The following is a 25,397-nucleotide window of genomic DNA, read 5'->3' on the forward strand; positions in this document are numbered from 1 at the left end:
ACCATGAGAAGAAATATGGGACAGTGGAAAGTGAGTGTAGGGGAGTGATCAGGCATGAACAGAGTGATGGTTTAACATTAGGTCTACATTTTTATCTTGGGTAGATTAGATAAGTGAGTCATTAGAGCTGGAGCGTCGGGTTGAGAGGCTGTTGAAATCACTTCAGGTATGAGGCACTGGAGTGAACTCTCCTGAAATAGGTGTGGTAGTGGAGGTGGAGAAGGAGGGACTGTGTCCCAGAGATGGTTCAAAGGAAGAAATGATGTGAGGGGAATGAGGGGAGCTCTATGCCAGGAATTGTGCTACTTCATTTATATTTTCTACCAAGAACATGATTCTTTTTAATTAAGCTTTTTTTTTTTTTTTTTAATTTTTAAAATTTATTTATTTGGGAGAGACAGCACACAGGGGAAAGGCAGAGAGAAAGGAGAGAGGGAATCCCAAGCACGCTCGATGCAGTTAGCTCTTTGCAAAAGTAGACAATATTAAGATGAAAATAAAGATAATATCATTACCAAAAAAGATCACTATCAACATTGGGGGGGGGGGGTGTCTCTATCTATTCAATTGTCCATCCATTTACCATTTCCTGCTTATTGATTTATGGTACATAAAAAAATGTTTGACATACTAAGTCAAAAAGACTGATTATAGAAGAATATAATGCATTCTTATTTTTGTTATGTCTGTATATATGAAGAAGGTACACAAACAACACATATGCACATGTAATTTCATATATTTTTTAAAAGTATGTTGCTTTCACTTAAACATATGATAGTGTTCACTGAAGACTTATATCTTTACCACCTAAAAAAGGACTATTGTTATTTTTAAAGCAGTATTTAGACCAGAAAATAAAAAGTCTTCCTTCTCCCAGCCTACTCTCCAGAGAACTCTCCAGAGATTTCTAACCGTCTTTCTTTTTAATTTTTCTGATAGTTGCCGACCCAACTCTAAATACTGTGTAGAGTTGGACTTTTTATTGAGTGGATACAACTGATTAAAGTATCTTCTTACTTTTTATAAGTTTTATTCTTATAGTTTGATTTAAAATTTTAATATGCTCACATTCTTTGATCTTTCCGTTTTACATAAATCTCTCAGATAGTTTAGGTAGAATCTTTTCCTTAGACAGGGACACAGTATCCTTTTACTCTATATCCTGGCTTCTTTTGCTATACCATTTCTTTTACATTGTCAAGAATGAAAATATTTACATTCTGTTCTATAGGTGTGATTAGTTTCTGTCCTTTATCAGATAATTCTAAATATTGAAAAGCAAAAATTCTACATTTACAGTATTATGATTATGTAAATAGTGCTCACAGTACTCACACAGTGGGGTTGAAATTGTAGACAAGGCAATGTAAATCTTGCCCTAAACCTGTGCCACCCAAGGGGAGAATGTTCCAAGTATCAGATAACAAATGGATTATATATATATTCATTATTAAATTGCTTAGAATAAGGCAACATTATAGTTTGCATTATATTTAAAATCACTTTTTGTTTTTCTTGGAACCTACACTTGCCATCTGGGTTTTGTTTTGGTTGTCAGAAGAAATGCTAGTTAGTTTCTAGATCTCATTATATAATTTTATCCTCACAACAGACCTCTGATGTGAGCCAGGACACAGAGAGGTTAAATAATTTGCCCAAGGTTGTGCATTTTTAAAAATTGGCTGAGCATGCATTTGAACTCCTATTAAGTCTCTGAAGCTTCAAAGCCTTTCTGTTGTATTACTTGTTAACAGAATAGCTCTAGCTGCTAAGGGAGAGAGAAATCTCAAACATGATACTTGCCTGTGAGGTTGGAAAACTCTTGATACCACGGAGAAAAAGGGAATTATAACTGAAAGGTAAAATTTTCTTGAGATTGTGTGAAATGGCAGCAGCCACTTGCAGTTGAAGATGAGGGATGGGCATATAACTGTGAGACCACAGTTCATCTAGAAATAGATTTCAGTTGTCTGTGGAAGGAATTTAACTTCCATCTTGTAGGAAGTGAATATGAAGAGAAATTAGGTGAGGAGCACAGGCTTCGGAGAGGGATGAAGAACCAGCTAAGAAAGTAGAGCACAGATGTAGCATGAATTAAACTATACAAGTAGTGTAGCATTTAGTAAATCATTTAGAAGAGAAATTTCCATTTCAATCTGTACATTCTATTGTTACAATTTCTAGAGCATTATTGTTTATGATCCAGCTAGATTTGGAGATAGGTTATTTGGCCTTGAAATCATGAAACCATGGTTTTAGAAATTGAGATTTTAGAAAAATTTAATACACTTTACATTTTTAGTTATAGGAATCCCTTCCCTCAAGCTCTGAGTTGTGTAGAAGTGCGTAGGTCATCCCAACACAAAATACTCACTGAAGGACTTCTAATGCAAATATCTTCATTGCCTGTGTGTTTCTTTCTTTGCCTATTTAGATTATTTTGTTTGTGGGGGTGTCATTCTTAACCGGTTGTTGGTATTGTAAATTACTGACGATATGATGTAAACCAGGTATTCTGCTTATAATAAGGGCTCTCTAAAGGAAGGAATTTTGGTTTATGTTCACTGCTAATTACCTAGCACCTGTTACAGTAGCCACACACATTCAGTAAGTGTTTGGTGAGGGAATTAATAAATTGCAAGGATGCTGAAGAAAACAATTACTTGAGGGGCGCCTGGGTGGCTCAGTCGGTTAAGCGTCCGACTTCAGCTCAGGTCACGATCTCACGGTCCGTGAGTTCGAGCCCCGCATCGGGCTCTGGGCTGATGGCTCAGAGCCTGGAGCCTGCTTCCGATTCTGTGTCTCCCTCTCTCTCTGCCCCTCCCCCGTTCATGCTCTGTCTCTCTCTGTCTCAAAAATAAATAAAACGTTAAAAAAAAAAAAAAGAAAACAATTACTTGAATATTAAAGGCAAGGGAGATTCTTGGAAGCATTACTGAAGGCTTTAAGTAGTTTTGCAAAGATGGCCCGTATGATTTTATGACCAAAGTCAAATGTTCACAGGTCTTTTTCCATAAGAATTGGCACACAGTTGAAGAATAATCCAAATTTTCTTAAATGTAAGATAAACCTATTTTCATCATTTTTTCTGCATTTAGAGTTAATCAAACATTTTTCCCCCTTACTATGAAATTTTAGTCTTTGTTCCAAGTGTTTGCATTGCAGGTGGCTTTTTTAACTCCCAGTTACAATGCAAAGCTTCAATATCCTTATAGAAAAATGAATAAAAGGGTGTGAATGGCCAGAGAATTTTGCTTCCATGGCAATGTCTTATTAATTACAACTTCCTGTACTGGGGGCCATTGAATATTTCTTGTGCATTACTGCCTCCTATTGTAAAGGGAAGAAATAGCCCTTGATGATGAAAAAAAAGCCTATGGGCAAACAACATAGGTTTGGCTAATTTTAAGATACTTTCCTTTATTGTTGGTTTATACTAAATCATTAATTAACACTTTCTATGATGAGCTTAATAAATACAGTATACTAAGCGGTGCCTGGGTGGTTAAGTGTCCGACTTCAGCTCAGGTCATGATCTCACAGTCTGTGAGTTTGAGCCCCGTGTTGGGCTCTGTGCTGACAGCTCAGAGCCTGGAGCCTGGTTCAGATACTGTGTCTCCCTCTCTCTCTGCCCCTCCCCACCTCACGCTCTGTCTGTCTCTGAAAAATGAATAAACCTTAAAAAAAAAAAAAAAAACAGTATGCTAAATGAAAGTGAATGCTTAGGTTATAATAAGGTAATAAAGTTGCATAGTATATTAGTTATCTATTACCACTAACAAATTACCTTAAAACTTAGTGGCTTTTTATCTCACAGTTTCTGAGGGTTAGGAATATGGTGCGGCTTTGATGGGTGCCTCTGGCTCAAGGTTTCTTAGGAGATTGTAGTCAGACTTGGAGCAGGGCTGTGGTCAACTATGAAGGCTCAACTAGGTAAGGATCTGCTGCTTCTAGGCTTATTCATGTGGTTGTTGGCAGGATACATTTCCTTGCAAGATGTTGGACTGAGTGCCTCAGTTCTTTGCTGGCTGTTGGCTAGAGACCACCATCAGTTCCTTAGCACCGGGGCCACTTCCATAGGCAGTTCACAACGTGGCATCTGGCTTTTCTCAGAGTAAGTGAGCAAAAGTATGCTAAAGATGGAAGTCAAGTGTTTTTTTTTGTTTTTTTTGTTTTTGTAATCGAATATTTTATTCGTTAGTAGTGAATCAGTAAATCTAGCCCACTCAAGGGGAAAGGGATACACAAGGGCACGGATACCAGGATGAGGAAATCATTGGTGGCTGTTTTAGAGGTTGCTTGCCACACGTGGTAACATACAAATGTGGATATATTCCAAATGAAGTAAAATTATATTTGTAAACTACATGATTCATTTTATTTTCTCAATGAGAAGCAGTTGAAATTAGCAGATGGCATCTAATTGTAAAAATCAGAACCTTTAGTTTTGTGAACAAAATACTAAGCACTAAAGAGTTTTGATTTATCAAGTATACTGTGTGATATACATCTTTATAATATAATCAACTGATACAAAAATTTGCCATTGGGATTTATAAAATTTTGTCAAATATTTTTTTTTGCCTTTGTTCCAATGTATAAAACCTTGTTTTAAATTCATTAATGAGATTGATGAGCAAGAATTATATTTCTAGTTAATGTTTTCTCTTAATTGATAATGTTAATAACATGTCCTCTCATTCATGTCTCTCTCTTCCTTACTATTAGATCGATCTGGAATAGAAAATGTCAACTCTGTTGAGGCTTTGCAGGAAACTCTCATCCGTGCACTAAGGACCTTAATAATGAAAAACCATCCAAACGAGGCCTCTATTTTTACAAAACTTCTTCTAAAGTTGCCAGATCTTCGATCTTTAAACAACATGCACTCTGAGGAGCTCTTGGCCTTTAAAGTTCACCCCTAAGGCCTTTGTTAATTTAAACATGAACTGACTCATGCTAACTGTACATTTTGTGCTAATATGCTTATTTATATGTGTATACCATATGTGGAGATAGAAAAGACCTTTAAGACAATACAAGATTGTAGGCTGTCTCTGTAATCATGCGGTAGCTGTTTGGATTGAGGTTTCTCCAGCCATGGTTAGACATTGACCGCATTTCCCCTATAGACCAATCAGCTGTGTCACACTTAAACTGGAGAAGTTACACTGAATTATAGTCACACTGAATGTTAGACTTTTCATCTGCCAAAACCAAAAATCATTTTGATCTCCCTGTGGTATAAATATAACGCACAATCACAAGTATATGAGGACTTAAAAATTAACCTTTTGTGGTAGAAATTTTGTTTCTATGACGAAAACTTGATTTCACCACAAGCCATTGGATCTGGTAATTGGAGACACTGCAAGTTGGGTGATCTCCACGTGTGTATTTTGCTCTACTACCACTGTTAAAGTGTATGATCCTGGGCAGGTTTGTTGGTTGTGGAAAATGAAAATTGATCGTGCTCTCAGTGTCCCACCTCACAGATACTAAAAAATGTCTATAAAGCATATTTACCTCTTGGGAGATAGGCACTATGTAAATAAGGTAACATTTTTGTTATTATAATTTTCATAATAATACTCTTTTCTTATTTCTAAGCATTTCTGAGAAATCATTTCACAGTCCACGCCAACCTATTATTCAGGGTTCCTGCATATGTGTGGGTATCCTCTTGGCACACACATATTCAAAGTTTATGGGTACATCAGATACATAGTATGTGTACATAATATCTCTGTGAACATAGTTATACATAAACACATTTCTTCACAATATTTTAAACTGTGAAGAACTTTATCATTCAATAAACTTAAAACAAGAGGTGTCAAAGACTCAAGTTAGGTGCGTTTTACCTGTTGATGACATAACCATTGCTTTAAATGTTTAGACAGTAGAATATTGAATTTATGCTCTATTTTTATTTAAGCAGCATTTAATGTAAAAGTACAATAGGCAAGGGGGTCTAAATTTCAAAAAATAATGTGTTTTAGAGTTCATCTTTGGTAAGATCTTTAGTTCAGGGTACTAGTTGTTTAAAAGTTCATTCAGATTCTTACCTTGTACTAAAAAAGGTTACAATGCCCCTTAAACACATGCTGCAGCTTGATGAAAAATATTTTGATCCTTTTTGGAGAACCAATCAATGTTTAAGAAAACTGTTTAATATGTTGGCTGTGCGTGTGTGTGTATGCATGTGTGCGCAAGTGTGTTCTGAGTCCACTATTTTTTTTTTTTTCCTAAGTGACACTACAGGGATTTTGTCAGATTAGATTAGATTTAATCTAGAATTTGAAAAAAAAATCATTTAGTCTGTGACCTACAGGCTTAGAAATGGTACAGAGACATTTCATCCACATTTCTAATATTGGGCTTTATTAAATAGAGAAAATCAGCCTCTGTTGATGGCAGTGGGAGAAATAGCCAAAGTTGAGGATTTTATGTGTCTTTCTGTTTCCCTGGAAAATTACAATTAATTGGAATTTTTTGGAAAAGATTGCCTTCTATAATTTTGGGATTATATAAAACTTCAAGAATGGAAAGAGCCTGCTTTACTATACTCAGCCTGTTACTTTAATGACATGTGAGCAGAATGCCTTATTTTGTAATCTTGTTTAACTTGTTGCTACTGGGACTTGAATTTCTGTGGCACTTGTTAAGTAAGTTAAAAAAAGAAGTTAAATCCTCTCATTATTAAAGAGGAAAGGTGATGGTGATGTCTGTAATACAATATAAACCATAATTGTGATTTACCTTACATTGGTAAGACTTTTATGGGATATACAGTATAGTTTTTGTGAATTATTTACACGATAGCATTATCTTTTTATAATTTTTTTCCTATGATAAATGCATAGTTTTCTTCTATGGGGGATAGAAATGGCTTTTTGAAGTAATCCTGAAAACCTCAAAGATCATGTTTATTCTTAATTTTTGCCTTTTGCATAATCCTCTTTATATAACATGTTATCTTCAAAACAATTACTGTCTTTAGGAATGTGTAACGAGAAGTATGTTAGTATTGCTTATAAAACTTTAGTTAGGTTCAATATATACATGTATACATCTATATATAGGTATGTAGGTTTGCATTTTGTCTTGTAAAATTTTATTTGAACAAATTCTTCCTGTAGGTAATGGGAAACAAAATTAATAGTTCATATGCCACTTGTAGCATCTCTGTATTTGAAAATAGCCCAGTATTAAAACTTCTAAAATTAAACCAGCAGCCTATTATAAGCACATTCTTTGATTGAGTCATTGGTTATAAACTTACTACATGTGGAGAAGACAACCAGTTTGGGAAACTTCTGAGTCGGTGGGACACTGGCGATTAATTGATAATGTACTGTATGAATTAAGTGATGCTTTAACTCTGATTTTACATTTTAAACTTCAAATGTGGGCATTATGTCAGCAAACTTAAGGGCATTATGTCAGCAAGCTAAAACGTTTTTGTTTTTTTTTTTTCTCTGTGCTTTTAATGTATCTCTTTACATGATCTGAGAGAGGATTCAAGCTTTTCAGAGAGAAATAGCTGAGGGAAAGGGGAAACATCTTCTTGAGTTGAAGCTTTTCCTTCACGGCGATGGTTTAATTACAGATAAAACTAGAAGGCAATTTCAGTGGATTAAGTGTATAGCTTTTGTATCTGCATTTCAAGAAATTACCATTGTAACTTGATAAGAAATGATTTATTTTATGTAAACATCATTGCAAAGCAAGGTGTAGAAGCTCAGCTAGATTTATTACTGTGCACGAGAGTAAATACCTATCTCAATTATTCTTTTTCTTTTTCCAATATAAAGTTTGCTGAATGTACAAGAAGAGTTTATCACTTAGGATATAGAATTTTTTTTAGGGGTTGGGGGGATGGGATCTGTCAGGAAATCACCTATAAACAAAGATTGTCTTGATTTGATTCAAAATGTAAAACTTGAAGCTATTCTTGAACTAACGTGGAAAAATGGCTATTGTTTTAAAAATGATAGAAATATATTGTCAAGATATGAATTACGTTTATTTTCTACAAACTGTTATTGATGAGGACATGGGTAATATCTTCATGTTTCTGAAAAGTAATCTGTACATGGGGGGAGGGGATAATAAATATTATTTCTAACCAACTGTGGTTTTGGTATCTTTCTGTCTTGATGTTTTTGTAAGACTCTAATTTAACTTTACTACTTTCCCCTGAGCACAGCAGGATGTCTTACCTAAATTTCTGATTCAGCATAGGGGAACATATATATGCAGGGCTCTTTTTAAAAGATTTTAGGGGTGCCTAGGTGGCTCAGTCAGTTAAGAGTCTGACTCTTGATGATTTTGGCTCAGGTCAGGATGTCACGGTTCATGGGTTCAAGCCCTGCATTGGGCTCTGTGCTGACAGTAGAGAGCCTGCTTGGGATTCTGTCTCTCCCTCTCTCTCTCTGCTCCTCCCCCCCACAAAAAATAAACATTAAAAAAAATAATAATAAAAGATTTTAGTTTGTTTAGAGAGTCCAGCAAAGATTGTTGCTGTTTTCTATAATGCCAGATGAATAGTAGTTTGCTGTATCTGGTAAGGTAATCTTTCTTAGACGGAGATGGTAGAGAGGAAAGGGGTGCCTGATCTAGCCAAGACTCAGCCTTGGCCGTGAATGGGATAGAGTGCCTCAGCAAGACCACTACCCCTTTCCTAGGGTGTGTAGCCATGCTGGCAAAGTTGAGGCAGTTACTGAAATCACTCCCTGCAGTTGTTTTCCAGACCAGCAATATCCACTACTTTTCTATGGATGTTAATTGATATTAGGTGGGAGAAATGGGCTCATTGATTAAATAAACTTGGAAACGCTGGGTTAACAAGGTTACTGAGATGTCTTTGTCAGTCCTGTTCTCTAATGAGCCAGTGTGTATCGTGAGTTTTTTGAGGAAGTGTTGGTGTGGGATGCAGTTTTTTCCAAACTTCCTCTGCCAAGTAGGCTCCTCCTGACCTTTTTTTATGTGTTGAGCACTTGTTGGGACTCCTTGGAAGGTGTGATTTCAGGAGAAAAAAACCTTGTTAACCCACTTTGGGTGTTGATAAGGATATTGATCACATTCTGTGGATTATTGTACAGATTTGTAATTTGCCCTCTTTTTTGCACAGTACAAGAAACAGCTCTAAATAAATGTGTGGCTGGGGGCGCCTGGGTGGCTCAGTCGGTTAAGCGTCTGACTTCAGCTCAGGTCACGATCTCACGGTCCTTGAGTTCGAGCCCCACGTCGGGCTCTGGACTGATGGCTCAGAGCCTGAAGCCTGCTTCCGGTTCTGTGTCTCCCTCTCTCTCTGCCCCTCCCCCGTTCATGCTCTATCTCTCTCTGTCTCAAAAATAAATTAAAAATAATAATAAATAAATGTGTGGCTGATGGAAAACAATAGACTAAATTCCTTTTGAATGTTGGAAGTGTTGCATGTGAGTAAATGAGTAAAGACAGCCAATTCATGGATCTGGTTTTAGTTTTCACATTCACTTGGGCCCGTTAAAATTTGTCACATTTGCTTTTCTTAATTCTTGGTCTGTCTAAATAAAGGTTTAGCAACAACTATGGCCTCTGTTCCAGTAGCCACATCAGAGTTGCTCTTCACAATGTCAAAGTTGGTGGAGGAATCATAAGGGCAGTCTCAGAGGAACTCACCTCTCCAGAATGTTTTCTACGGGGGCACGTAAGAACGGAAAGATGTTCTCAAAATTAGCATTTCCCCTACATTTTAATATAAATTACTAAAGAGGATGAGATCAGTGGTTTAAATAAGACTCAAATACCTGGGACAAAAATGGTGTTTTTAAATGTTTTTTTCTGTTTTCCTACTGGTGTCCAGAGAATTGAATATGATTTTCTAACAAGTCTCTAAGGTAAGTTCTGTTTCATTTTTCTCTCAATTCTCCTTATCCTTAGTCCTCCTGCCCCAGTACTTTGTCGCTTTGCTTGTAAATTTTCATTTATTTCCCCCGCCCCCAATAGCCATTTCATTTCCTGTTCAGGTTCTGCAGTTAAATGCAACTCAGGTAGTTTCCAGAGTGGAAAGCACCTACCCTTTCATGCTCCCTTGATCGTCTTTTTGTTCTCTACAGTTAGGCTGCTCTCTTTCTAAGCTGTTTTATCCAACAAGACTTTTGAGGAATAAACTGATGGTGTAGTTATTCATTACTTAAACACGTTTACTGAACATGTATGTCTCAGGAATTTTTAAAAAATCCAAATGCAAAATGAGTTTCTTGAAAACCCAGGGCACTAATCCAGACAGTGTTGTGGAAATTGTGCACACATGGAGCAAATGGCCACCAATCATAGCATCTGAAGTAGTAATTGCCAGCAAATGCTGTTCCAGCCATGGTGTGCTGGGGTCAGCTTATAAGGTCCCTTGAGGTCTCACTGTTACACTTCCAGGAATTTACAGAGCTGGTTGTTAGAAACAGCCATTGTATAAGCTTGCAATTGAGTTTTATTGGAGAAGATAATACTCAGAACTCTTCACTTCCTAATTATTTTACGTTTTACTGTTATTTATGCTTTTGAGGCTCAGTACCTTTATTTTTATGTATATGGCCGCAATACTTTATAATGGCATGTGCCTGCATATCTCTACCCAACTGCCTAAGTGATGGCACATTGGTAGCTCAAAATTGGCTGTGGTAGGATTATTTATACGATGGAAAGCTCCAAATGCTATGAATCAGAGCTTGATTTATTTTATTTATTTTTTTGATTGTCTAGATTTAGGAAAGTGATGGAGAAAGTGAATACAAATTACACTTACAAGTGCCCCATGCCCGTAGCCATTAAACATTGCAAATAGAAAATTGACAAAATGGTCCAGTATTTGAAAACTATTACCTGATTCAGCAAAGAAGTTGTTCGCATCATTGGTAAACCAATCAAGTTCTGACATAATTTTTGTTTCATTGTTGTTTCACGAATACACTTAAAATCTCACCATTCATGTCAGAACTGTACTTGTCAGTTGCAACTTCAGCAAAAATAATGGAATGCATTCTGTGAAAGATTAATTGGTTATATGGAACTTAGGGTAAAGAGTTGTACATTTTATAAGTTGTAAAATTAATACTACATATGTACACACGGCATTCATACATACATTCAGCAAAAATAATAAATACATACAGACACACACCTTCATAAGGTATTTTCCCCCAGAGTGGTAGTTAAATGTTTACCACTATTAACGCCCAAGAAGTAATTGTTCCCTAGATAAAGGAAACCACGGCTCAGAGAGTGGAAGTAATTTGCTCGAGGTCACACCGCTACCAAGTGAAGAGTTGGAATGTAAAACCCAGATGTCTGGGCAGAGGGTTTGTTCCACGCGTAACAGAGGAGCACTGGGCTTGGGGTCTCCTTCTTGGCAGAGCGGTTTTAGTAAGTCTATTCTGATCTGTATATACATGCAGCGCTTCCGTTCACGGGTTTGGGGGTGGGTGGAGGGGAAGCTCTTGAATCAAGGATTCGATGCAGACTAGGAGTTTACTGTTATCCTCCGGCCCCTACATGAATTTTTCTCTTACGTGTAAGAAGCATAAACTGCTTCAAGTGGTTGCAAGACTAAACGAGCTGTCAACAGTGAGCTGCAAAACAGTGAAGTCCTCTGCAGACGCGAGGTCATTGTTTTTCCTTAGGAAATGCAGGAAGTCGTCTCCTGGGGGGTAGCGAGTGCGGAAAGCAGGGCCCTGGACGAGGTTCTCCCTGGGTCAGTGTCTGGGGTGCCGTCCCTCACGGGCCACTCAGGGCTGTGAGGTGGCAGTTTCCAATGTAGGCCTGTCTCCGCGGAGGACTGCTCTGACAGTTAAGACCGTGGTGACCTCGACCTTCAGACACCGATTTCCAGTAACTTCCTCAGGAGAGGCTAAACAAGCGACAAACGATGACCACGTCGGCATCCCATTTCCAAGCCCCCAGATGAGAATGCGGTCGTTCTCCCTTACCCGCAGTTTAGCTTCCCGTGATTTCAATTACCCGCCCTCAGCCGCCGCCGGAAGCCAGGGACCCTCCTGAAGGAGGTAGGAGCCCAAAGCTACGTCACAAGGCCCGCCCACCACGTTCGCGCCACGTCACCACGTGGGCTTTTTGTGTGTCGGTCCTCGCCGGGAGAAGGGTGAGTACGGTGCAGGGAGGTGTTTTCAGAGAGCACGTTCACATACCTTTTATTATAGTATATTGTTGTACTGTTCTTTGTTATTAATCTCTCACTCCGCCTAATTTATAAATTAAGCTCCGTCATCGGTTTGTATGTCCAGGAAAAGTCACGGCATATATCTAGGGTTCCGTTCTTCCACACCTTCAAGCATCCACTGGGGATCTTGGAATGTTTCTCCCTACAGCTAAGGGACACTGCTATGTATAAGGAAGGTCTTTAGTATTCTGGTGGATGCTATCATCGTTTAAGGTGTACATCTATCACAAAGGACAGGAATAATCGGGTCAATGTCCCTTCATAGTAAAAATAACAAGGAATTCCATGTCTGTGAGTTTTGAATATTCTCACCCTTTATTCTGGATTGAGGATACCTTTGTGGTTGTGGTTCTGCTCTTCAGTGATCTTGAGAAGATCCCTTCACCTTCTGAGTTCAGCTCCCCTCTGTAAAGTGAGGGAATTTAGCTATGTGCCCTCCCAGGGCTAACATACAATGTGACACAATGATCTATAAACAAGAGAGTTAAAAAAGAAAAGAAAGCCAGAGGGTGAAAAATTAATTGCGTGTGGGGGGAGGGGAGGGGAGAGGGGAGACACAGAAACATGGTTCCTGTAGCTAAAGATTGACAGATCACACTTGTCTTAACCTGATGTGACATTGCACCCTGCTGGCCATCTGTCCATGGTCCTTGTGTGACTCCTTGCTCCCTCATGCCTTCCTCAGTGCTCACTGGTCACAATACCCTTAGCTCAGAGTCATCTCTCAATGTCAGGAACAGGAAGTGTGCTGGGGGAAGGGGGGGGGTGAGTGTCGAGGAATTTCATATCCCCTAGGGTTCCCAATGCTCAGTGGAAGGGGCAACTGAAACTGGAGAAAAGCACAAAGCACAAGGAACGTCAGAAACCCCCTGGCCCAGTGGCTGCGCTCTAGTAGGTCCCGAGTTTTTAGGTGAAAGTTTCTATTCAAGCTGAGACCTTTCCTGCATCGCAGCACTTCCCAGTTTTTGATCATAACAAAAAGGTAAGTCTTTGTAGTTCAAGTCTGAAAGAGTATAAAGTTTTTTTTGTAGTTGATGATTCTGTCTCTTCCCCTAGATCCTCTCAATTTTATTCCAGCCCTCAAGGTAGTCAGGAAAATGTTCACCATAGAAAACCAGAACTTCTACTTATTGTCACTTTCCAACACTCTTAGCTGGAAAAATCAAAAGAATTTTATAGTGAACACCCAAACACCTGCCACCTATATTTCACCTTTCACATTTTATTGTACTTGTGAATTACAGAGCTATCTATCCTTCCATCCATCAATCCATCTTGGGATTTCTTAAAATGCATTTCAAAGTAAATCAAAGTCCTCAATGAACTTCCCCCTAAATTTTTCATCTTGTATATTATTTAGTAGAATTAAATATTGACTTATAGTTTTTTTTTTGATATACAATTTATAGACAATGAAATGCACAAGTCTTTAGGGTATATCTGCCACTTTATTTGCACAAATGCATTCTCACTGTGTAACCCAAAACCTCTCTGGAGATATAGAAAATTAGCATCATCTCAGAAGGTTCTCCCATGCCCCTTTCTAGGCAGTTCCCACCCCTCAGAGACAATAGCTATTGTTTTGATTTTTTCCACTGTAGGTTAGATTAACCTATTCTATAACTTTTTTTAAATGTTTATTTTTATTTTTGAGAGAGAGAGAGAGAGTGAGCGAGCATGAGTGGGGGAGGGGCAGAGAAAGAGGGAGACACAGAATCAGAAGCTGTCAGCACAGAGCCCGATGTGGGGCTCGAACTCAGGGACTGCGAGATCGTGACCTGAGCTCAAGTCGGATGCTCAACCCACTGAGCCACCCAGGCACCCCTAACGTATTCTATAACTTTATATAAATGGTGTCATTGCCATATGTACTCTTATATAATAAGGCTTCATCACTCAGCATAGTGTGTTTGAGATTTATCTCTCATGATTTTATTCTTTTTATTGCTGAATAGTATTCCTTTGTATGGATGTACCACAGTTTATCCTATCAGTGGGTTTCTGGGTTCTTTCCAGTTTTGGGTTATTATGAGTAAAGCTGTTAGGAATACTCCTTTGTATTTGCTCTTGCACTATAGCATGACTTGACCCTGGGGTAGAATTTGTGTTGGGTTCCAAGAGCTGAAGAAGCAGAGTATAATGTGAAGCATGAGAAACAGAGAATTAAATCTTAATCCTTTCTGCTTGAGGTGTTACAGAAAAAGCAGCTCATCAGTTAGAAGAAGCTTAAGAGCTAGTTAAAAGGGAGTTTAACAGTAAGAATACTTATTACTTATTTCCTGCATACAACCTCTGGGAGCAGGGCAATTCCAGGCTTGTTCAGTAGCTCCAAATGCTATTAAGAACCCAGGAGCTCGCCTCATACCCATTAGATTGGCCATTATTGAATGAACCACAAAAGAAAGTAACAAGTGTTGGTGAAGATGTGGAAAAATTGAGATAATTGTGCACTCGTGGTGGGAATGTGAAATGGCACAGTTTTGTGGAAAACAGTGTGGTGCTTCCTTAAAAAAATTAAAATTCAAATTACCATATAATCCAGCAATTCCACTTCTGGGTATATACCCAAAAGAATTGAAAGCAGGATCTTGAAGAGAAATCTGTACATCCATGTTATAGCAGTATTTTCATAATAGCCAAATGTTGGAAGCAACATTTGGAGTCCACTGATGGATGCAAAGCGTGTGGTTGATACATACAATGGGATATTATTCAAACTTAAAAAGGAAGGAACTTCTGACACCTGCTACAACATGGATGAACCTTGTGCTAAGTGAAATAAGCCAGTCACAAAAAGGCAAATACTGTATGATTCCACTTATATGAAGTACCTAGAGTAGTCACATTCATTGAAAATAGAGTGGTACTTTCTTGGGGATGGCAGGGGAGTGGTGGGGGGGTGTGTTTCAGAGTTTTAGTTTTGCAAGATGAAAAAGTTCTGGAGATTCGTTGCACAATAATGTGATTGTACTTAAACACTACTGAACTTGGTACACTTAAAAATAGTTCAGGTGGTAAATTCTATGTTATATGTATTTTACCACAATTTAATAAAAAAAAAAAACCCAACCCAGTCGCTTCTGATCCTTCTTTGTCATCTTGTGCATAATGTTTTCTCTTATGGTTGCAAGGTGGTGCCACTGTTACGCATCATAGAAGGACTGTGTCCAGAGAAGAAGACAGACCTTCCTTTTGTTTATTAGGGAGAAACCTTTCTCTGGTGGCCCTAACAAACTTCACCTCTGAGCTCCCATTGGCCAGATTATGTCTCATGCTACAAGGGAGCTTGGAAAGCGAGTATATACCATTTTCCAGCCTTTGTAGAGAGCAGCAGGCTCTTCCAGAAAGAACAAGTGGTTGGGGAATGGCTTTTGGGTAGGCAACCAACAATATTATCTTCTGAATGGAATATGTTAGGGAGAATGGGTCCTTCTTTGTGAGCTCAGCATTGATGGCCACTCTCAGTGGTGATCAGAGCAAATCTTGGTTGATACAGGGATTGGCCTACCTTTAATATATGCAGGGCCAGGGCAAGAATACAAATGAAGACCACCAGCTTTCCCTTGTTCTTTTCCCACTCCTGGTTTTGTCCCATAGTATGAAGGACTTCCCTCCCCCCCCCCACCCCCCAGGAATTTTGTGAGCCAGTTGACTTCATATTGGTATCTTGAAGTTGGCCACAGTGGGAATATTAATACTATGGAACTCAGTAAATACCACAGACTAGGGTTCTTTCCACCCCAGGTATCAGTGCCCTGCTGAACCTTTCACACAAGCTCGTGGACACTCCAGCTCTTTGGTCCAAGCTCTGTTCACCCCTTCTCTTTTACCATCCCTTGGGCCACATTCTGTGCATGCTGGCAATGTGGTCTGGCTGTGGGAGAACCGAGGAAAGAGCCTTGTGCAGGCATGGAAGCAGGCCCAGGGTCATTGGGCAGGGAGTTCAGGTACTGGGGCAATGTCTGGAACAGGGTATAGATTCTGGGCATATTTGGCCTGAGGAGAGGGGCGCAGCTTTAGGTTTGGAACTTCTAAAGTGTGACTTTAGGGCAGGGGGCCAATAGTGTAGGGTGGGGAAGAGAGGGAAATACTTTTGTCCACTCTCCCCAATCTTCTGCCTTTGCCTGGATGGGAGAGAATCCCCCTATCCTTTATATACCTGTCTAACTTCTCATTGAAGGGAGAATTGGATATCTAATTTTTCGGAGCCCAGTACTCATTCATGGGCTATGTTTTAGTAGTGGACGGGGCTTCTGTGTCTTGAAGTTCAGGATTTTCATAAGACGCAACTTTTGTCATTTTGTAACCGCTGGGCGCCTCACCTGTGATGCACCTGGGTGTGAAGCTCAGGTTGGAATCCTTTCCATTTTAGATTCAGGAAGGAAGGAGAAAGGCCTCTTCACTTGAGTCTGTTAGGGTCAGATATGCAGCCTCTATCTTCAATTTGTACCCCCTAGAACAGTATTTCTCAAGAGGTAGTGCTCAGACCAGCAGCAACAACATCACCTGAGAACTTACTAGAAACGCAGATTCTAGGGTCCCTCCCCACACCTCCTGGATCAGAAATTCTGGAGGTGGGGCCCAGTAGTGTTTTAATAAGTCCTCCAGGTGGCTCTGATGCAGCTGAAAGATCGAGAACCACTACTCTAGAAGAATAGAGCTTCGGGTAATCATTTGCCAGGGCGGCCGGAACAAAGTACCACCGACTAGGTGGCAGGCAACAGAAATTTACTTCTCACAGTTCTGGAGGCTGGAAATCTGAGATCAAGGCGCTGGCAGGGTTGCGTCCTTCTGAGGGCCACGACAGAAAGCTCTGTTCCGGGCTTCTGTCCTTGACTTGTAGATGGCTGTGTTCTCCCTGTGTCTTCTCATCATGTTCCCTCTGTACGTGTCTGTGTCCAAATTTCCTCTTCTTATAAGGACACCGGTCTGATTGGATTAGGGCTGACCGTAATGACCTTGGTTTAATTTAGTGACCTCTTTAAAGACCATATCTCCAAATATGGTTACATTCTGAGGTACTGCGTGTTAGGACTAAAACATATGGATTCTTTGGAGGATACAATTCAGTCTGTAACACTTGGGAAAACTGGCCATATAATTTACGTGTCTTTCTCCCCATTCCCCAGTTGTGAGCTTATAGAGGTCAGAGACTGGGTCTTCCTTGTTTTTGTAGCTTTAGTGTCTTACAAGATGCCCAACAATCTTTCAATAAATTTAAATTAATTGGCTGTGGATGGAAGAGCTTTTTGATGTTTTATTGGGGTTATAATAAAACACTTTTTTGTGTGTGTATCTGCAAAGCACACATCTCCATGCTTATGGTCTCAGGCCTTTTTTCAAGGAAGTCTGATGTAAGACTGGCTGAGGTTTTACTACCTCATGTTACTATAGATTTTTGAGTTGCTTAATCCTGCTTTCTCCTTTTGTATGTGTGTATATGCATAGTGCAAGCATTCCTCTGGGCCCATAGATGAGGCTGACATCTAAACTCTCTCAGAAACTTGTTTGTTTGTTTTCTTCTCTTCTGCCTGAGAGCTTTTGAAAAGAAAAGAAAATATTAGCCCCGCTTCAGTCAAATATAGCAGAGGATTCTAGGTGTTTGTAGTTTTAAGAACTCAAAACCAGACTGTGATAAACAGATAATTATCATTGAGAGGTATCCCACTTTATTTGCTAGGGATTTTCTATTGTTGCTTTTCAATTTAGTAGACAGTAGAATTACGAGTTGCTATGGCAACCTACCCATTGCCCAAGTTGCCTGGGCCTTAAAGACACAGAAACCATGTTTGGTTTTATTCCATAGAGCTGACATTGTTGTAAAACAGAGCACAGCAGAGTGAATACGGAATTAGAGCAGACATCCTGCCCCCACTTCTTTTCCCTTCCCTCCCCCCTTGTGGTTTCTGTGTTTACCAGGCCCCTGAATAGCCCAGTGTTAGAAATTGTATAATTTGGTCTCTGGAGTTTTTTCAAGAAAACAACCGCATTGCTGTGTCCCATGCAGTTTTGCTACCTTTGTTGGTGACAAACTATGGGAGTTAAGAAGGTTTGGGGATGGTTGGCATATATGTAGTTAAACTCCCACTTTAATACAGTGTTTGATAAATGATAGACTTCCGTCATTTCTGGGACTACCCTTCTTTCATTCAGGTGGGACATCCAAAGACCACTCCAAAGAAACCGAAGACTGGTTCTCGAGGCATTTCCAACTTGAAGAAAAAGCCTGACAGATCTGGGGACCCATTCTTGGTTACGCCCAGAAGTAGAATTAACTGGCTAAGCTTGAGAAAACACTGGAACTCTGGCAACTGTTCTAAATGAGTTTTCTCATTCCTCTGAGCTTTGCCCGTAGCCACTGTATGCATATGTTGCAAAACTAATTATAAAAGATCTTGAGAGCCAAGGGAAGACTGATTCATCTGATAAGCTAATATGAGAGCATACCTTGGGCCTGGGTTGTAGTATACTTCCAGGAGGCATGATTGAGAAGTTAAAGAATAAAGGAAAACTCCTCAATAAAATAAAACTTCCCCTTGCCTACAGGAATTGCAATTACCCGAAGTTTGCTAGCTATGAAAGTTTAGATTTTACTGGGATGTGTTTATTTTCAGTCTTGTTTAATTTCTTTTCAGGCCGTAAGCCATCATTCAGTACTGATTTTTATGGCTACTTTTAAGGGACCAAGGAGGGACCTCCTTTTTTGCTATAGGAAGTACTTTATTTGGAAAGTAGGATTCACATACGAAAGTTACCTACCCAGTTACTGGGGCAGTTTTGGCTTTACCCTACGACTTCTTTGAGCACTCAGGGCATTCATAGACCTTGCCAGTTACCCACGCTTATGAAATGATTGATCACAATAGCAGGAATTTAGACTGGGGAGGTCATCTGCTGCAACAGTTTTCAACTTTTCTCTCATCAGGACATATATAATGGGTGTTTTAGTTTGAGTCCTCCCAAAAGCAGACTGGAGGACAGGAAGTTGGGTGCTGGACATGAGGAAGCAGAGGTGAGGGAGGAAGAGCTGGAGAGAGAAGGGAGAAAAGCCAGTACTGGAGGTGTTAATGAGCTGGCTGCTGCTGAGGCCAAGTGGTGCTTTGTCATGTTGGGCACCACTCTGACATGCCTCAGAACTGTCCTGCCAAGGGCTGAGGAGGTTGAGTATTATCCACTGATTCTATTATTGGTTGCCCCTGAGGGCTGAGCTCTTCCCACATTACAGAGAAAGCCCTTAGGCTGAGAAACAGAGGCCTGGGCCCCTGAAGTGAGTCGTTGTCGGCAATCACAGGAACTGTCCTCGGTAGTTATAGGTAAACTCGGACACGGGCAGGGCAGCAATAGTGTCTGCTTCTCTCTGTGTGAGTATCTGTCATTGTGGTGGTGGTTTTAGAATCTCATCCTCAAATTCTTGACATGCTTCCCATTCAGAGATGGGGATCTATGGCTTTTTTTTCGTGAATATAGGCAAGCTTGGGACTGCTTTGACCAGCAGGATATGATAAAAGTGATCTTATGTGACTTCCAAAGTTAGGTCATAAAAAGCCACGCAGATTCGACCTTCGTTGCTGGGGTACTTGCATTTATTTGGAGCTTTGACCTGCTATGTAAGAAGTACAGTTACCGTGAGACTGCCACAATGCAGAGGCCATGTGTGGTCAGCAGACCCCGCTGAGCTCCCAAGCCATGGCTAGTGTCAGCTAGCTAGCCCTGGCTAGTGAACTAGCCCCGTTGAACTTCCAGGTCTCTGCAGCCTCAGTCGATATCTGACTGCCACCCCCAAATGAGAACTGTCCAGTCAAGCACTGCCTGAATGCCTGACCTTCAGAATCTATGAAAAAGATAAAATGATTGTTCTACACTTTTACACTTGGAGAACTTTGTTATGCAGTCATAGTAACTGCAACACTTACCCTGGGGAAACTGGTGGTATTGAGGAAATGCTCACAGAACACCTTTTGGGGTAGGGGTAGCCTGCCATTTTCCAGAGAAGTCACTGGAAGCCCAGGGAGGTAAAAATATTCACCTGAGTTCACATTAGCATTCCCCCCCCCCCCCAACCCCAGCTGTGGCATTATCAGTTCTTCATCTGCTGTCTGAGGATGCGGTATTACTGGAAGATGATATTTTGAAAAGGGCTTTGTGAAGAGTCTGGGAGCACCTTGCACTCAGACTGTGTGCCTTTTCTTTCCTTACTTTGGAATTCAGCAGTAAGATTGTGCTGACTGCTGCTTCATAAAGAAACCATCTCATCCTCTTTATCCAAAGCAGTTAGAATCAAGGACAAAGAAAGGAAGGAGAATGACTTGTTTAACCAATCTAGAAATCTTTCCATCATGTGAATATTTTAAATTTGGACAAAAACTCTTAAAAACTTGGTGTTCCAGTGAGGAGTCATGAGTGTGGTTTACAAATGCTGGGACTCTTTGAGGGCTGGGAGAAGAAAGTTCTCTGAAATTTTGGCCTCAGAATCATATGAACTTGGAAGTCAGTCCTACAAAAGGGAATGTCAGTGTTACACAGTGTCATTGCACTGTAATGAATGGAGTGTAAATGCATTCATTCAACAGCACATGGATTCCATTTTCCTTGATGATACACTTGGATTTAGAAATGAAGGAGAAAAGCCTTCAGAAAATAGGTTTTTGGTTTTTAAAATATGTAATATTAAAAAGAATTTCAAAGCACCAAACTGTTCTTGACACCAGATGAACCCAAACCTCTGTCATATTTATGCATTTCTAGTTCAAACCCCCAAGGCTGATTTATTACCAGCCTCTTAGAGAAGTTGATCATAATCCTTCTTTATGTCAATGGGAATAGAAAATTTGAGATAAAAAATGGCCCTTCTGATGGCTTTCCCTGACTCTGTGTGAGTTATAGAGACTGTATGGCTGGGTTTCAGAGACTGTTAAAATGGCCCTAAAAAATTTTAACTGAAAAGTGATCAATTCACAGACTGCATATAGATAAATCTTCATCACGGCTGCTTTTTTTTTTTTCTTTAATGTTTTTTTTTTATTTTGAGAGAGAGAGAGAGCACAAGCTGGGAGAGGGGCAGAGAGAGAGGAGAGAGAGAATCCCAAGCAGGCTCCACTCTGTCAGCCCGAGCCCGACTTGAGGCTCAAGCCTACAAACAATGAGATTGTGAGATCATGACCTGAGCTGAAATCGAGTTGGATGCTTAACCGACTGAGCCACCCAGTTGCCCCTCTTCATCATAGGTTCTAAAGTGGCTAGACTTCAGCATTCCTCGGGATCCCTGAAATGCAACCTTATGTCTTCTGTTTACAGAACACAGAACATTGCTGGGACAATGATTTGATTTCTATTTTTTTTTTTTTTTTGAAAGACTAATTTAGGTTTTAGGCACAGTAAGGAGAACTGCTGGGAAAATGTGTACCCAAGGTTCTCAGGACATTCTGCAACTTAAAACACTAAAATAACAGTGTAAATTAATATGTGTGTAGAGTGAGCATAAGTGTATGCTTATTTGTTTATACCTGCCTCATCACCAAACAGAAGTCAGCTTGTTTTTTTTTTTTTTTTAATCCCGTCTATTTCCTGTAAACTGGAAATTATTTCTAAAGACTTGATTAGATTCAAGTTAATTATTTATGGCTATAGTGCACTGTAGGTGATGTTGTGCTTTCATATAGCATCATAGCTATTTATTTAGCTCATGGTTCTGTAGGTTATTCTTTAATTTGGGCAAGCTCAGCTGGGAAGAGCTAGTCTAGGGTGGGCTTGGTTAGTCTTGGCTGGGTTTACTCTTGCATCTGGTCAGCTGGTGGTTTGTCTGGGTTGACTGGCTTATGTAGGCACACCTCGTTTTATTGTACTTTGCAAATATTGCGTTTTTTACAAATTGAAGGTTTGTGTCACCCCTCGGTCAAGCAGGTCTCTTGGTGCCATTTGTCTAACAGCTTTTGCTCCCTTTGTGTCTCTCTGTCACATTTTGGGAATCCTTGCAATATTTCAAATTTTTTCATCATTATGCTTGTTACGGTGATCTGTGATCAGTGATCTTTGATGTTACTATTGTAATTGTTTTGGGGTGCCATGAACCGCACCCATACAATAAGGATGAACCTAATTGATAAAATATTGTCTGTGTTCTAACTGCTTCACCAACCAGCCATTCCCCTGTCTTTCTCCCTCTTTGTGGACCTCCCTGTTTCCTGAGACACAATATTGAAATTAAGCCAATTAATAACTCTACAATGGCAATGAAGTGTTCAAGTGAAAGGAAGAGTCAATTGATGTGGCAAACTTCATTGTTCTCTTATTTTAAGAAATTGCCACAGCCACCCCAAACTTTGGCAATCCTCACCCTGATCAGTCAGCAGCCATTAACATGGAGGAAAGACCACCAGCAAAAAGATTACAACTTGCTGAAAGCTCAGATGATGGGTAGCATATTTTAGCAATAAAGTATTTTTTTAAACTTTATTTATTTATTTTGAGAGAGAGAGAGAGAGAGAGCATAAGTGAGGGAGGGGCGGAGAGACAGGGAGAGAAAATTCCAAGCAGGCTCCACATTGTCAGTGTGGAGCCCGATGTGGGGCTCAAACTCATGAACTGTGAGGTCATGACCCAAGCCAAAACCAAGAGTTGGACGCTTAACTGACTGAGCCACCCATGCACCCTGCAATATTTTTAAATTAAGGTGTGTCCATTGTTTTTTAGACATAATGCTATTGCAGACTTTATTAGACTATAGTGTAGGGTAAATGTAACTTTTATACGCACTGAGACACTAAAAAAAACCTATTTAATTTGCTTTATTGTGCTATTCACTTTATTGAGGTGGTCTGGAACCAAACCTGCAATATCTTTGAGTTATGCCTGTAATGGATTCAGCTTGGATGGCTCAGATGAACGAGACCTATCTCCAGGTGCTCACTTGTCCTTTTCCTTTAGCATGATATTTTGGACTTATTCACATGGCAACTCAGGGTTCCAAGAGTGAAATCAAGAACACACAAAGCCTCCTGAGGCATGGGTTCTGACCTTGTACAGTATCATTTCCGTAAGAGAAAATCTCAACGCCAGCCCACAAGTGGAGAAAAAGACTACTTGATGGAAGAAACTACAGCATGACATTGCTAGGGCATAGGTACAAGGAGAAAAAGAATTTATGGTCATTTTTTCAATCTACCACACGGGGTTTGTGTTTTTCACAAATGGGCCAACTAGCGGGAAAATTTCCCAGGCTACTGTTGAAAATGTAAGTTTTTGAGAAACCGGGTATTATGAATGCGTCCGAGTAACAGAGAAGCCCTGAAAATGAGAATTTTGAGTTCAGTGTAGATGGCAAATCAGCAGTTGGTGAGGAGTTTTTTCTAAAAACTATTGTGGCAAAAACTTGCTGTGGCGTATATGTGTATATATGTATATGTGTGTATATGTGTGTGTGTGTATATATGTATATGTATATGTGTATGTATATGTATAAAATTATGCCTCAGTGTCTCAACTATAGAATAGGGACATCCAGTTAGCTCACTTGAAAGTGTAACTACCAGGAAATAAAACCTGTAGGGTATAGAATATACTATGGACGGTTGCAAGACATAATAGTGCTGTGTAGAGTAGGATCACTTTAGAACAAAGTACCATAGACTGAGTTGCTTAGGCAACAGAAATTTATTTCTTGCAGTCTATAGGCAGTAAGTCTGAGGTCAGGGTGCAGCAGCGTTGGGTTTTTGGTGAAGGCTCTCTTCATGGCTTGCAGACTCTGCCTTCTTGCTGGAGAGGGGAAAGATTGAGAGAAAGGCGGCGGGGAGGGGAGAGAAAGCTCTCTTACCTCTTCTTAAAAGGGCACTGATCCCATCATGAGGACTCCACCGTTATGACCTCATCTAAACCTAATTACCTCCCAAAGGCCCCCCACCCCCAAATATCATCATCTTGGGGGGCGCAACTTCAACATAGAATTTTGAGTGACGCATTTAGTCCATAACAAGTTGCACACACAATCACATTTTCCTGGGTTATATTTAATGGAAAGCAAGCAGCAGTTTGAATGTTTAGGTAGATATGGTAGGATATTTCCAATATTTAAAGGGCTCACGTGTGGAAAAGTAATTAAATCTTGTGGTGTCTCAGAAGTAGAATTGGGAATTGCAGATAAAAGCTATGAGGATTAGGGGCGCCTGGGTGGCTCAGTCGGTTAAGCGTCCGACTTCAGCTCAGGTCACGATCTCGCGGTCCGTGAGTTCGAGCCCCGCGTCGGGCTCTGGGCTGATGGCTCAGAGCCTGGAGCCTGCTTCCGATTCTGTGTCTCCCTCTCTCTCTGCCCCTCCCCTGTTCATGCTCTGTCTCTCTCTGTCTCAAAAATAAATAAAAACATTAAAAAAAAAAAAATTAAAAAGCTATGAGGATTATAGAAAGCTGACTTCGGTTTATTATAAGAAAGTCCATTGGAAGTATTTGGGCTCGCTGTAATGGGGGAAATAGCCTGCCATATGAGGTCACAGGTTCTATATCTTTGGTTCAGAGAAAGGTCTTGCTTCACTTCACTGGTTGTCAGTTCTATTCTACACGGGGCATTTTAAGTATTTGGTAGATGGTGGATTTTATTTTACTGTGGTGTAGTTTTGTTAGGGATAAGTATAGGGACTTCTGCAGGGTATTGAGAAGAGGGACTCTCAAGAATATGACACTTGTTGTTCCTGAAGAATCTGTACATCGGATGAGAAAATGGCCTCTCCAATCCAATAATTTTATCCTTTGCTGAACCAAAGGCTGTGTGACCTGCTAATCCTCATTTTCTCAGCAGGCGGCGCTCTAGCACCAGGGATTGCGTAAAAAGTATCACTTGAGCGAAACAAGGACTTTTTTGGTTAATGTTTGTTTTTCAGGCAAAAAAGGAAAGCTGTTAGGAAAAATAAACAGTTTATCAGGCATTCCGACAAAGACACTTCAGAGGGAAGACAAGCTGTCGCTTCAAGGACAGGAAGAAAAATCCCTGCGTTTGTAGAAGCATCAGACGCTGCGTTGAGTGCCTTGCAAGGAAAAAAAAATCGTGAAATGAGGAAGAAAAAACAGAGATAATAGAGAAGATTAAGAAAATAGAAAACAATTGAAATCATCTGCAAGCAAGCATGGAAGAGTAGAGCCTTGGGAGAGAGATGTGGAGGAGTAGCATAGCCATTGGAAAAAATGAAAACTA

General features: G+C 39.9%; 1 protein-coding gene and 2 long non-coding RNA genes across 4 annotated transcripts in view; 2 read left to right on the forward strand and 1 right to left on the reverse strand.

Moving 5' to 3' along the window:
• The window catches only part of NR1D2 (nuclear receptor subfamily 1 group D member 2), a 29,630-nt gene extending 21,492 nt beyond the window's left edge, over positions 1 to 8,138 (forward strand). The window contains exon 8 of the mRNA XM_019422936.2: positions 4,732 to 8,138. Within this exon, the coding sequence (XP_019278481.2) occupies positions 4,732 to 4,928 (197 nt within the window). The 3' untranslated portion in view covers positions 4,929 to 8,138. The remainder of the gene's footprint in view (positions 1 to 4,731) is intronic.
• A 2,772-nt stretch (positions 8,139 to 10,910) lies between these two features.
• Positions 10,911 to 12,026, reverse strand: LOC109251401 (uncharacterized). The gene is made up of 2 exons (XR_002073510.2): positions 11,556 to 12,026; positions 10,911 to 11,028 (listed from the first exon to the last, which is right to left on the reverse strand). It is a non-coding gene; the product is annotated as an uncharacterized LOC109251401 (long non-coding RNA).
• A 797-nt stretch (positions 12,027 to 12,823) lies between these two features.
• The window catches only part of LOC109251402 (uncharacterized), a 127,777-nt gene continuing 115,203 nt past the window's right edge, over positions 12,824 to 25,397 (forward strand). For both annotated transcript variants that reach the window (XR_008422607.1, XR_008422608.1), the window contains exon 1: positions 12,824 to 13,202. This is a non-coding gene — a long non-coding RNA (uncharacterized LOC109251402). The remainder of the gene's footprint in view (positions 13,203 to 25,397) is intronic.

The sequence above is a fragment of the Panthera pardus genome, unplaced genomic scaffold (assembly GCF_024362965.1).
Source record: "Panthera pardus isolate Hobbes unplaced genomic scaffold, ASM2436296v1 HiC_scaffold_16, whole genome shotgun sequence".
Lineage (NCBI taxonomy): Eukaryota > Metazoa > Chordata > Mammalia > Carnivora > Felidae > Panthera > Panthera pardus.